Here is a 12,637-nt window from a genome sequence, read left to right as displayed (position 1 = left end):
TTTTTTTTTTTTCCTATTTCCTGTCATTCCTATTTCCTAAGAATGACAGGAGATCTTGGGAGGTAGTTAAGTACCAGGGTTCAAGTCAACAGTTAATATTTTGCAGATCAGTTTACATCTTCAACGTGTTACTTTTACTTTGGTTGCCTGATGCTAGTTATACTAAATATCTAATTCGGTAAACATTAGATCATTGCTGCTAAGTTCTGTAATAACAAAATGGGCTTTGACTTCATATCACAGGCATCATTGGTTAAACATCATATGAGATTATTCTTCTTTGTCATTGCGTACTATGCAATGACAGGGCTGACTTAAAAGTGTTTTTTTTTGTTGTTCCAGCCTGTAGTTCAGCCGTGTCTTGTACATTATCGTAGGAGTGCATATACAAGTGTACACATTTCTCATTGCAAATTTCTACAATTGGTGTTTTAATCATATTTCACAGAGAATGGAAATTTCATTATGGTCAGGATCACCACATGTAGGTTCTGTTCCTTTGTGGCTTCAAAGGAGGGATTGCCTCAGGCTTTCAGATTCACATACTGAGTGTAATGCCTTGTAATTTGTTTCACTATGAAAACATTACAGTATCAATGTAACAATGCTGAGACCTTCTAGTGTTACCTCTTCTGTTCCGCAGTTTTGCGCTGTGCAGAAATACAAAAAGTACATTCTAGTAAGAAATGATTTAGTAAATGATGACTACTTCTACAGATAGATTTCCACGTGACAAGCTTGGAAATGCAGTATACAGCAGACAATTTACATTTTAGACTTACATAACTTGAACTTTGGAGTGCTAATCATATGTATAGAGGAGGAAAGATGTGGCCATCTGTTGCATGTAAAGACTATTTACTGTCACATTAGCACAGGCTACAGAAATGTAGCCAAGAGTGTTTTACCTTATTTTCAGATAGCAAATCATCAGGATTTTTTTTCAGTTATATTGACTTCCATATGCTTATTTCACTAATGGTATTCAGGTGCAGCCGTTTCCCTTTCTGCATGTGCAGTGTAGGTTAATATAAGCTGATAAGAGTCATTCCTCTTTGTACAGACTGGTTTGGGTAGGTGGACAAGGCACTGAGTGATAACTTTCTATTCAGAGAAAGGACTGCCCACTTAGTGAATTTCTGTTCTGGTTGGAGAAGTCCTTGACAATCAGCTTTATTTTTAAAATCTATTTAAATAGTATTTTTGTGTATCTCTGTTTGCTGGGGAAAGTGTGCTAGCTAGCAACACAGAAGTATACAGTTGGTATCTCACACAAACAGCTTACTCAACTGATCCAGGTATAGTAACATGGATAGAGATGAAGAAAACTACTATGGAAAACATGGTAATTTACTTGCTTTCTTAGAACAATTCAAAACACCTGATCTAAATCTCACGTATTTCAACTGTGTTATTTCAATTGACTTAAATGGGCTTGAATGCAGTCTCAGATGGTTTCCTGTAACTTCTTCAATTATTAGCAATATTCTAATTTTTTCCTGTATATCATTTGCTAGTATATTTAAATTGCACATCAAAGGTAAGTTTTATATGTGTATATTGTTGATTTTTATTTTAAGTAAGTAATTTAGAGCTGCTTTTTAAAATTATTACAGTGATAAAGTGTAACAATTAACTTCATATGCTGTTTGTAGCCAGCATTTGTAAATACCTTGTGAGTTATTTCTGGTAATGATATTTTACTTCCAACTTACACAAGTTTTGTTTTATAAGGCAGCCTGTAAAATAGATCTGTCTCATCTGCAAAGAACAAATATAATACCAGTTTTTAATCTTAGTGAAAGGTGTAAGTCCCCCCCTCACCACTGCTTTCTTCCTTATGCCTACCAAACTCCTAAAGCTTGGAATTTGCTTTCTAAATATATTTGGGCTTTTATAGCTGAGGAAGTGGTTTGCTTTTACCAAGAGCAATGTAGATACTAGAAACATAAATAATTCCCACCTCACCCCCCAAAAAATCTTCTGAATTTTTAAAGAATAGTAGTAATACAGTAGGGAATTTGAATTTAGTTTAGAATTAAGTAACAAAAATTTGATTAACCAAATGGCGCTTTTTTTTTCTGTTGTTCCATGAAACTGATCACAGTTGTGATCAGTTGTAACGAGTGTTCCAGGGATCCAGACTGCTTCTGAAAGTGAATTCTAGTGTATTTTGAACTTAGAATGTTGTTACTGTTTCTTACCATATTCTGTAATGAATTTATACCAAGAGCTCAGTGACAGAGGAGGTAGTTTGAGCCATGTTGCCCTACACCATGCCACCATAAGCATACAGACTGCTGGTGTGAGGAACGGTTCTTGGAAGGAGTTTGCAATACTGCAATAATTTTACAGCTGTTAGTGGCAGTTACTTCTATTTCACAGCATCTGTCTTCTGGCTTGTTGAAGATGAGAGTCTCCATTTGAATTAGAGCTCCCTTTCTGTACTGCATTGTTTTTATCCTCTTATTTATTAGATCCATTTGGCTGTCTGTGTGCTGAGATGTTACATTTTCCTGTTTTCTTCCCAAGTGATATTTGTATAATCCTTTCTTAAAAACTAAGTGTGATGAAAATTCCAGTGTGTGTTACAGTATATAATTGTGTCCTGAAAGATTTCCTAATGCCTAATCTAAAGCATCCTTGCTGCAAATGAGGTTAGCTTATCTAACTGGTAGAGGAAACAGAACTACTGATTGTTGTAAATTTTGTATGGTGATTGAAAACTGTTATTTTGTGCTCCTTTGCTTAATCACAGGCATTGAAGCTGCATTAATTTACTGCTTTCTGTAAACCTCCTAGTATCTTCTTTTTAATAAGTCCCTCTACCTCTCTAATTTGTTTGTATCTTCTGAAATTCTAGTGCCATGGTCTAAAAATAGTTATTCATTTGAGGCCTCACATGTTCCCAAGCACAAGGAACAGTGACTTTTTCAATCATGCTCGTATGTCTTGAAAGAGTGGTGCTTTTTTTTGGAGACATTGCTTGACTGACTCATTCTCTCTTTGTAGTGTGCTGTAATCCTTTAGGATTCTTCTCAACAGTGCTTTTGAAATCAGTTGTTCTGTATGGATTCCTGAATAGATTTTGTCTTTACAACTTTTGTTACTTTACAAAAATCACTTTGAAGTGTTGTTTATCAAAATCCTTTTTGATAAATACTTCTATCTCCAGAAGTATTTTAACACTTGTCACCTGCACAGTTTCAAAGTGTTCATTTTACTTCATTGCTCTAATTTTTAAGGCGACCATTAAATAGCTTTGGAGAATAGGCTCCTCCAGTAGTGGGATTGAGCTAACTACTAAAATTCAAGAGTGAGAACTTGGAACCTTAATGGGTAACTCAGTAAAAATGTTTGTCCATAAAAGCAAGTAGGTTTTTAGAATTGTTAGGAAAGGACTGAAGTCAGATAGAAAGAGTCATTATAGGATTATATAAATCACGTCCAATATACGTGGTGAATATCCTGTACCATTCCAGCCCCTCCTTTTCTAGTGATCTGTAGTAGCACTGTAAAGGGTAAGAAAAGGAATATAAGCATGACCAAAAGTATGAAATGACTTATGTACAAGAACATTTGAGCAGACTAGGACATTTAAGTATAACAATTAGTAACATTTTTGTTAGCATAGCATGCTGCCATGTTACACAGTATAGTAATAAACAGATTGATTGCAAGCTTAAAATAGATAAAAGGAGGTAGTACTTCAATGTTTGATTAACTTGTAGTACTCTGTGAGGTAGAGCATTGCAAATTGTTAAAGTATATGCAAGGTAAATAGAGATTCCTTGAATCTCAGTTTTTCAATGAATGAAAAAGAAGTTCTCTCACGGCTATTAAATGCAAAGTCAGTACTTTTAGTTAAGAAAAATGCAGTTGCAAGTGTCTGTAATATCAGTGTTGGGGAAATACTACTGTGTTTGCCTTGGTGTTGCATTCCTCTTCACATATGGCCCCTTATAAGATTCGGGGTGTGGGTTTGGTGGATTTTTTTTGTGTGATCTGGTGTGGCTGTCCTCATGTGCTCAACAGGTCCTGTATGAGCAAAGAACAGAAGTTCAACTATAGTGTGCCTTAAGGCCAAGAACTTCTGTATAGAGTTCTCTATAGAGTGTGATGTTACATATGGTTTTGTTCTGGTGGAAATTTTTTTTTTGTAGTAGAAATTTCTGTTCAAAAAGGTTCATTCAATATACAGGTGTTAGCCCAACATTAGGTATTGTCTATGGTACATTTGCTTTCCTGATCATGTATCAGAGCATAGTTTCTTCCACTCGCCAGCATTGCTGTCATATGTCTCTTCTCTAAAGTTTTACTTTTTTGGTCTCTTCTGTATTAAGATATTTTTGTTGCAGGAGCTTGCTAAGGTGGATCTGAATACCTCAGATGAAGGGCAAATAGGATTTTAACTTCTGTGTTTATTGTACTGGTGTGTGTGTGTATTTTGATAAGGTTTTTCTGATACAAACCAAGAACAAAGTCTGGCATGTAGTTAATAAGCAAAATCTGCTTCTGAGAAGTTGCTGAATTGTTCTCTAATTTACAAAAATAAGTATTTTTCTTTGGGGCCTTGAGGAGGAAATTTTGACTGGTAGTACCATGCAATACTAGGGATATTCATAGGAGGAGATCCTTAAGAAAGCAGTGAAAAAGCACTCTGAAGGAATAATTTGTATTGTAGCTTTGGCATTTGAATGAAGGAGTGATTTTTCATTGCACAGAGTTTTGTTCAGTAAATCTTCATAATCACTGAACTTTGTAAAGAAGTCCCCTAAAGCTGAATAGCTAGCTTCAAAAGGAAATACCCAAATTCTGGTCTGCTGAATGAAAAGCTGCTTGTTTCTCTTCATACAGTAGCTGAAACTTAAAAATTTTAATTGGACCATATTTTTTTATCACTCTTTACCAAGTGAGATCATACTTTAATTTCTCTTACTCAGGTCCACTAGAAGCACAGGTTGGTGGGTTAGTATTTGTTAGGTTTTTAATATAGTTTTTTTATGTGTAGAGTAAATCAGTTGGAACCATGCTAACCAGGATAGCCACATGAAAAACAGATTGCCCGTGGAGGCTGTGGATGCCCCAACCCTTGCGGTGTTCAAGGGCAGGTTGGATGGGGCTCTGAGCAGCTTGGTCTGGGAGGAGGTGTCCCTGCCCGTGGCAGGAGGTATTGAGACTAGATTATATTTAAGGTCCCTTGTAACCATTTAACATTCTATGATTCGGAAGAAAAATCAGGAGTGCATAGCCTGTAACTGCAGAAAGGTGGGTTCATTTACTCACTGTCAGACACACTTAGCCTGTGACTGGGAGGCATAATCCTTGTCTCTCAAATACATTGTGAACCTGTGCATAGACGTAGTCATAGGATGTACATTCAAGTTAATTTATTACATTGTAAATGTGAGGCCCTCAATATTTTTAAGTTAGAAGGAAAAAAGCTTTGATCTCATATATACAAAACCTAGGTAATTTTATTGGTGAATTACTGGTATTGCCCTTATGAAATGATTTTAACATATTAATATATGGAAGATGCTTTTCAAAGGCTGGTGTTAACATCCCCCCTCTGGACAGATTTTATTTAAAATAAGAACATGCTTTTATACTGTTTTATTTTAAATGCAGGTGAACCAAGGAAGTTTGACCCGAAGTTCAGAGGACCTATTCATAACAGGTAAATATCATAACTCTGTTAAATTCTTTTGGTGAACAGGGGTTAAAAATTTTTGTTAGCAAAACTTGTGAATTTGATTCTGCAAGTCTTCTAAATCCAGACCACCGTCTTTACTACCCTTGAGGATGGATGATTACTAGGGAGCATTAAGCTGTGTTCTCTTAAGTCCTTTTAGTTTGAATGTCAATTGCGTGTGCCTTGCAGTGGCTAGTGTCTGCCATCTAACATGTGTAGTGGTTCTGATACACCTCTTTGTGACAGAGCCTCCTACCAGAACAATCTGGCTTGACTTCACTTAGTTTTATGAAATGCAGATGAAAGCATGTTACCACTTAGAAGGTTCATTAGTTTACAAGCAGAGTGAAATTGTTCAGAAAGCATCTAAGGAAATAATAGAATCATTAAGGTTGAAAAATACCTCCAAGATCATCAAGTCCAACTTTTAATCATGGGCAATTTTTCAGTGTTTTTCCAGATGTAGAGCGCTAAGTTCTAAACTAGTATTTGCTGCTCTTACTGAGAAGAACAGATTAGAGAATCACAAGTTATTTCGGTTTTACCGTTCTCAGGAGAAAATTTATGACAGAGAAGAACACTGCAGACTTGTCATACTATCATTTGAACACACACTCATCCTTGTCTATGCAGGATGTGGTTCTTCCACTCTGAAAGCTAATAATTTTAGAAGTAAATAGAAATACTTGTTTAGGGAGTTCGTCCTAATTTGTGAAGTATCTTTATGACATTGCCAGTGTATCAAGCCAAGCTTGAACGGTGTCAGAACTGCTTCTGAATGGAGGCTGAGAAAATGAGAAGCATTGTTTTAGCATTGCTTCAATTTTCAGTAGTTGTCCTATCTTAGGTTATTGTCATATTGACCCTGGATCCTGTACCACCTCGGTCTCACCAGAAGTTTATTTCAGTGAGATGATAAAGCTGTTCCCCTCTATAAAAGTGTCCACACTTGGAAACACATTTCAAGTTCTCCAGCTGTTTAAAAAATCTGCTCCCTTTATCTCTTTTATGTTAAAAATGTTTCTCTGTAAGAAGAAACATAGATTGGAAAACAGAAGGCCAGATGCTAAAAATGAATTCTGAGGCAGATGTCCTGTTGTGTGTCTTGCCACTTATATGATCACTTGTGTGATAAGCGATCTCATGGATTCAGTGTTGTAAGGTATTACTTGTTTCAACAATATTTAAATCTGTTTCTCAATATGTTCCATTGTCTACAGTGAAAAAAGCATACACATTTATTTGCTGGTCTTACTGCAAAAACAGGACTGTACACCTCAACTATGAGTTTGTGACTAAAACTTTTGCAAAGTGCTGGTGCAGATATCTTACTCAGATGTTAAAATACCATATTACAATCAGTGGTTTTGAAGGGTCATATTAAACACCTTATTTTCAAAAAGTGTTTCTTCTTGCCCCTAGGCACTGCACAGACATTATTTGCTGTGTGATCTTCATAGTTGTCATTCTGGGTTACATTGCATTAGGAGTTGTGGGTAAGTAAATAGAGGTATAGTAATGCCTTTTCATATAGAGGGGAAGCAGCTTTGTGAATGTTAGAATTTTAGATTGAAATGTCCCTTTTGCTCATATTAGTCCACAGCTTTCCAATCAGTAAATAATGCCTTTCATACAAGCAAATAATTAATTAACATTCAGTATCTTGTAATTCACAGAATCACAGACTGGGTAAGGCTGGAAGGGATTGCAGTGGGTCATCTGGTCCAACATACTTGCTCAGAAGAGTCATCTCAGAGCATACGGCACAGGATTGTGTCCAGATGGTTCTGGAATATCCCCTGTGAAGGAGATTCCACACCCTGTCTGGGCAATCTGTTCAAGTGCACAATCACTGCACAGGGAAGAAGTTCTTCCTCGTGTTCAGGTGGAACTTCCTGCCCATTGCTCTTTTGCCATTGCTGGGCTCCAGAGCAGAGCCTGGTTCATGCTCTGCCCCCTCACTGTAGATGCTGACAGACAGGACTGAGGGCCCCTCTCAGCTGGACCTCCTCTCCAGGCTGAGCAGCCTCAGCTTCCTCAGCCTTTCTTGCACACAGAGATGCTCCAGGCCCTTGCTCAGCTCCACAGCCTCTGCTGACCCTGCTCCAAGAGCTCCATGTTCCTCTTGTCCTGGTGAGCCCAGAGTGAGACACAGCCCTCCAGAGGTGCCTCACAGGACTAAGCAGAGGGGCAGGATCCCTGCCTGACCTGCTGGAAATGCTCTTCCTGAATCACCCCAGGATCCCATTGGCCTCTTGGCCCTGTGGATAAACTGCTGGCTCAGGGAAAGCTTGTTGTCCCCGAGGGCCCCAAGGTCTTTCTCTGAAGAGCTGCTTTTCTGCAGGTAATTAGGGAGAAGTTCAAATCCATGTATTTACTGATTAAAAAAAAAAACCCTCAAAATTAAGTGTGTTCAAAAAAATTACACTGTTTGAAAAATTTGTGATCATAAAGTAACCGTGATGGAAAATTTCAGGCAGCAGAAGCTAGAGAAAAACAATTTGGGTTGAGAGCAGCCCTGAGGAGAAGGAATTGGCAACACGGATTGATGGGGTTTGGGCATGAGCCAGCCATGTACACTTGCATCCCAGAAAGCCAAATGTATCCTGGGCTGTGCTGAAAGAAGTGTGGTCAGCAGGTCAAAGGAGGGGATTCTGCCACTCTGCTCCGCTCTTGTCAGACCCCATTTGCACTCCTGCATCCAGTTCTGTGGCCCCCAGCACAGAAGGACATTGACATTTTGGAGCGAGTCCAGAGAAGTGCTCTTGAGGACTGGAGCAGCTCTGCTATGGAGGCAGGCTGACAAGTTGGGGTTGCTCAGTGTGGAGAAGGGAAGGCTCCGAGAGACTTTAGAGCTCCTTCCAGTTCTTAAATGGTCTCCAAGAGAGCTGGAGAGGGACTTTGCACAAGTACAGGAGTGACAGGATATGGGGAAATGGCTTCTAAACTGACAGAGGGCCATAACCAGAGATAGGTTAGAGATTAGGAAGATTTTTTTTCCTGTGAGGGTGATGAGGCCTTGGGCCTGGTTGCCCAGAGAAGCTGTGGTTGCCCCATCCCTGGAAGTGTTCAAGGTCAAGCTGGAAGGGACTTGCAGCATTGGATTGCTTTCTTACAGTTTAATCCATATCTTAGTACAATTTACCGTGCTTTGCAATTTAGTATTTCATTAGGGAATCTACTAATCTACTCTTCAGTGTTGATCTACAAAGTATAAAATGGTACTTTAGAAGTGATACATTTTCATGCTAGCTAATTTTAATCATTAACTGTAAACACTTGACTAATATCTTAAGTAGTATTGTGTATTTTGCAGCTTGGGTGCACGGGGACCCCAGGAAAGTGATTTATCCAACTGACAGCTATGGGCAGTTCTGTGGTCAGAGAGATACCCTCAATGAGTGAGTACTAAATCCATTCACGTACCTTTTTTACTCGTGCACTGTGAATAAGACCTGAGGTTTCAAATCTCTGTCCAAGAGACAGTAACACTCTTACTGTATTAATTCCAAATAAAGCTCAGAAATGTATTAGTTCCCCAGTGCAAATCCAGATCCAAATTATTACTGTAATGCACTTGTTTGTGTCATTTAGAGAATATTTTTTGCAAGGTATCAATATAACTTAAAGATTGTGTCAGCAGTTGCATAGAGAGTGACTAGCTGGTGCAGGTTTTAGCTGGCAAAGTTTGGGTAATTCATAACCTGTTAAGTAATTCTTCATCCACCTTGGGATAAGAGAAGTCTTAAGGCATTGTAGCCTGGTCTATAGTTTTTCTCAACATACACCAAATAACAGAAAAGTCTGTAGTGAAAGGCTCTTGGTTTTTTTTTTCCTGTACCAGTAGAGAGGAGAGTGAGTAGTCTGGGAGACAAGCAGCTGTAGCCACATCCTCCTTGGATAAACAGGAGATAAATAGAGCCAAATGGCTCTATTTACTTGTCTCTGCTTTTCAGTCATTTTAGATTTTGAATTGTAAGGGTTAAATTAGTTAGTTGCTATCAACAGAGTACTTACACATGAAAATAGTTGCTCAGAGAAGAAAAATCCCGCATCTATGTTTTCTCTGAACATCTAAGTGCCTGGGTAAGATTCTAAACAGAATTTTAAAAAGGTTTTCTTTTTCACTCACTGTCTTCCTTTCTAAAGGTAAGTTTTAGTCATGCTTTATGCCCTTGTCACTGTCAAGAATGTGGATGCTATGCTAGTGTTTGATAACAACTCTTTGCTGCTTCTTTATTTCTCCATTTAGTTTTCTGTGGAAAAAAATTAGGAAGCCACTGTCCAAAGGGCAGTTCAGAAGGGGAGGAGCAGGAAATAGAGACTGGAACAGAAGTAGAGCTAGGGCTATATATCCTCTCAAGTTTTTTTTTTAGAGGGGAAACAGGCTAGTGAAAGAAAACCTGTTCCACCCTCAGACAGTTCTTCACAGCAATTGTTGGAGAGTCAAACTTCCTGAAGAGGAAAAACAAGGAGGAAAAACTTGTAGTGATGTGTGTGTTCCCCTCACTGCACCACTTCTCTGCTCCCCACCTCAGTGCCAATTTGTCCTTGTCCCCTCTGTTGCCAGTAGGAAATAGTGGACAAATGACTTTGGGAGTCTCAGACACACAGCTTCAGTATCCTGTGTGATGTGGAGCCAGATGTTTCTCTCTGATTCTTACCATTCACTCCCATTCCATCTTTCTGTTGTTACTTGAGTCTTCCCTTTAGTTATTTCTTACACTGTGGTTTTCAGTTTGTATTTACAAATGACCTTCCCTATATAGGAGGAAAAATAATACAGCTGCTGAGACTGCATTTTGGCATTTATTTGGTACATTGAGGAGATTCTTATAAAAATATAAATCAGAAGACACATAATACAACCTACTAGAAAAGAAAGAGTGTTTATGGCAGAAGGCCAGGATACCCCTCTGAAAGAGTCCCTCTAGTCCCTGGAGTGGGGCTGAGGATGTGATTGTGAGGCTGTTGTCAATACCATAGTTTTTCAGATTCTCTGAAAGTAAGCAGTGTGAAAGACTAACCCAGAGCTGTAGTATTCCGAAGTCCCCAAGGGTTTAGTCTGAGACATTTTTCTTGGAAAGTAATCACAGTCTTCATGTTTTGAATCTTGTCCTTGTAACAAGTATTTTCAGCAATCTCACTGAGGAGTAGAAAATGCAAGTTAGAAACAAAGCCAACACTCATAGCTTGTGCAAAAACCCATTTGAACTCCAGTGAATGCTGTGCAGTCAAATAAATTCTTTTTGTATTTTCATCATGAAAGTCTCTGTTATACCTCTTAGTGTCTTCTTTTAATCTGTCCATTAGTTGATGTGTAATCTCTGAATTTGTTTTGCATTCTACAGAGCATAATGTACTAATGGAATACAACACAGTTTCATTATACAGAATACAGACCTAATTCTCAGTGGGTCTTTTCATGGTTATGTATATACTTAAACTTTCTTTTTTGTTTTCAATACCAGCACGTGGGCTAAGAATAAAAAATGAATTCATTAATGGTTTTGAGCAGTTCATAGATCATAAATACCGTCAAGAAGCTATTGAAGAATGATGACATTTCAGTCTGAAATGGTATTCTACTAATTTAAAGAAAGAGTAACTAATGGTGGTGAATTAGTTTTGCCAGGATGCATCTTTTCTTAAACAGTGCGTAGTAGAATATACCTCAGTGAAAACAAGTTAACCTTGTAAAAATATCAGGCAGTTGAGTTAATCTCAGTCTTAAATGGAGTTTGAATGTGCAGTGGTGCTATATAATGGCCTTGATGGCATAGCCCTATTCAGCAATTGGTGGGAGTCACATGCTGGTGGGAGAACAGAGGATATGTCCCACACTGAGGGATACAATGAGATGTACAAGCAGGACTGGTGTGGAAGCAGACAGATAGAAGAGGGGCAGCCTTGTTAGCCCAAGCACCCTTCATTGTTAATACTGCCATCCTGCTCACAAGACAGAGATCCCACTGTGCTGCATTGCCATGGTGAAGGTCAGTGGGGGCTCAAACACTGCTTTGTGGAGTCTCTTGCACATCACAGAAGCATAGAATAGCCTGAGTTGGAAGGGACTTTAAAGCTCATCTCGTTCCAACCCTCATTCCGTGGCCAAGGGCGCCTTCCACTAGACCAGGTTGCCCTGTTCAGCCTGGCCTTGAAGACTTCCAGGGATGGGGCAGCCACAACTGCTCTGGGCAACTTGTGTCAGGGTTTCACCACCCTCACAACCAAGAATTTCTTCCCAATATTCCATATGAATGTACTCTCTGTCAATGGGAAGCATTCCCTGTTGTCCTGTCTCTCCAGACCCTTATAAGTAGCAACTCCATATTTTTTGTAGACTCTCTTCAGGTTAAAGATTTTGTAGGCTCCCTTCAGGGAAAGCCACAGTTAGGACACCCTTGAAGCCTTCTCTTCTCCAGGCTGAACAATCCCAATTCTTTCAGCCATTCCTTATGAGAGAGGTGCTCCATCTCTCTGATCAACTTGGTAGCCCTTGGTAGCCCCATAGTCCACAGGGGGGCATATGCACCATTTCTTGGGCTGCACATGCAGGGACACAGCATAACCCTGACTAGCTGACTTTGAAATCTTGTTTAAAAAGGGCAGGTCTACTGCCATATTCTCTTCATTAGAGCTATCGGATAGTTTTCTGACATAGCGAAGCCTAACAGCACATGTTGCTGTCTTCAAAACCCAAGTCTTAAAATCAAGAGACCTTGGGTTCCTAAGTTTCCAACAAATCCAGACTTAAGTGACAGCTGCCACAAGGCTCCAAATTCCAGTGAATGTCAAATATATGGGACTGACAGACTGACCCTTATTTATATCAAGGGGAATCTTGTCAGTATTATTAGTAAATGCTATTATATTGTTTTCTGGACAACTGCTTTTGGTTTCCAACCATAAAAAGCTTCACATTGATTTTGGTGCCACCTT

At 38.9% G+C, this 12,637-nt stretch overlaps 1 protein-coding gene across 6 annotated transcripts in view; it reads left to right on the top strand.

Annotated features, from left to right (window-relative positions):
- SLC44A5 (solute carrier family 44 member 5) overlaps nucleotides 1-12,637 on the top strand; it is a 63,642-nt gene that overhangs the window by 24,684 nt on the left and 26,321 nt on the right. For all 6 annotated transcript variants that reach the window (XR_011001865.1, XM_068199059.1, XM_068199058.1 and 3 more), the window contains exons 2-4: nucleotides 5,632-5,680; nucleotides 7,118-7,191; nucleotides 9,012-9,096. Coding sequence is in view for 5 of the 6 variants with exons in the window: in XM_068199059.1 (XP_068055160.1) it covers nucleotides 5,632-5,680; nucleotides 7,118-7,191; nucleotides 9,012-9,096 (208 nt within the window). In the remaining variant the exon portion in view is untranslated. The remainder of the gene's footprint in view (nucleotides 1-5,631; nucleotides 5,681-7,117; nucleotides 7,192-9,011; nucleotides 9,097-12,637) is intronic.

The sequence above is a fragment of the Anomalospiza imberbis genome, chromosome 9 (genome assembly GCF_031753505.1).
Source record: "Anomalospiza imberbis isolate Cuckoo-Finch-1a 21T00152 chromosome 9, ASM3175350v1, whole genome shotgun sequence".
NCBI lineage: Eukaryota > Metazoa > Chordata > Aves > Passeriformes > Viduidae > Anomalospiza > Anomalospiza imberbis.
The sequence above is the reverse complement of the archived record's forward strand: the minus strand, read 5'-3'. Positions and strand labels throughout refer to the sequence as shown.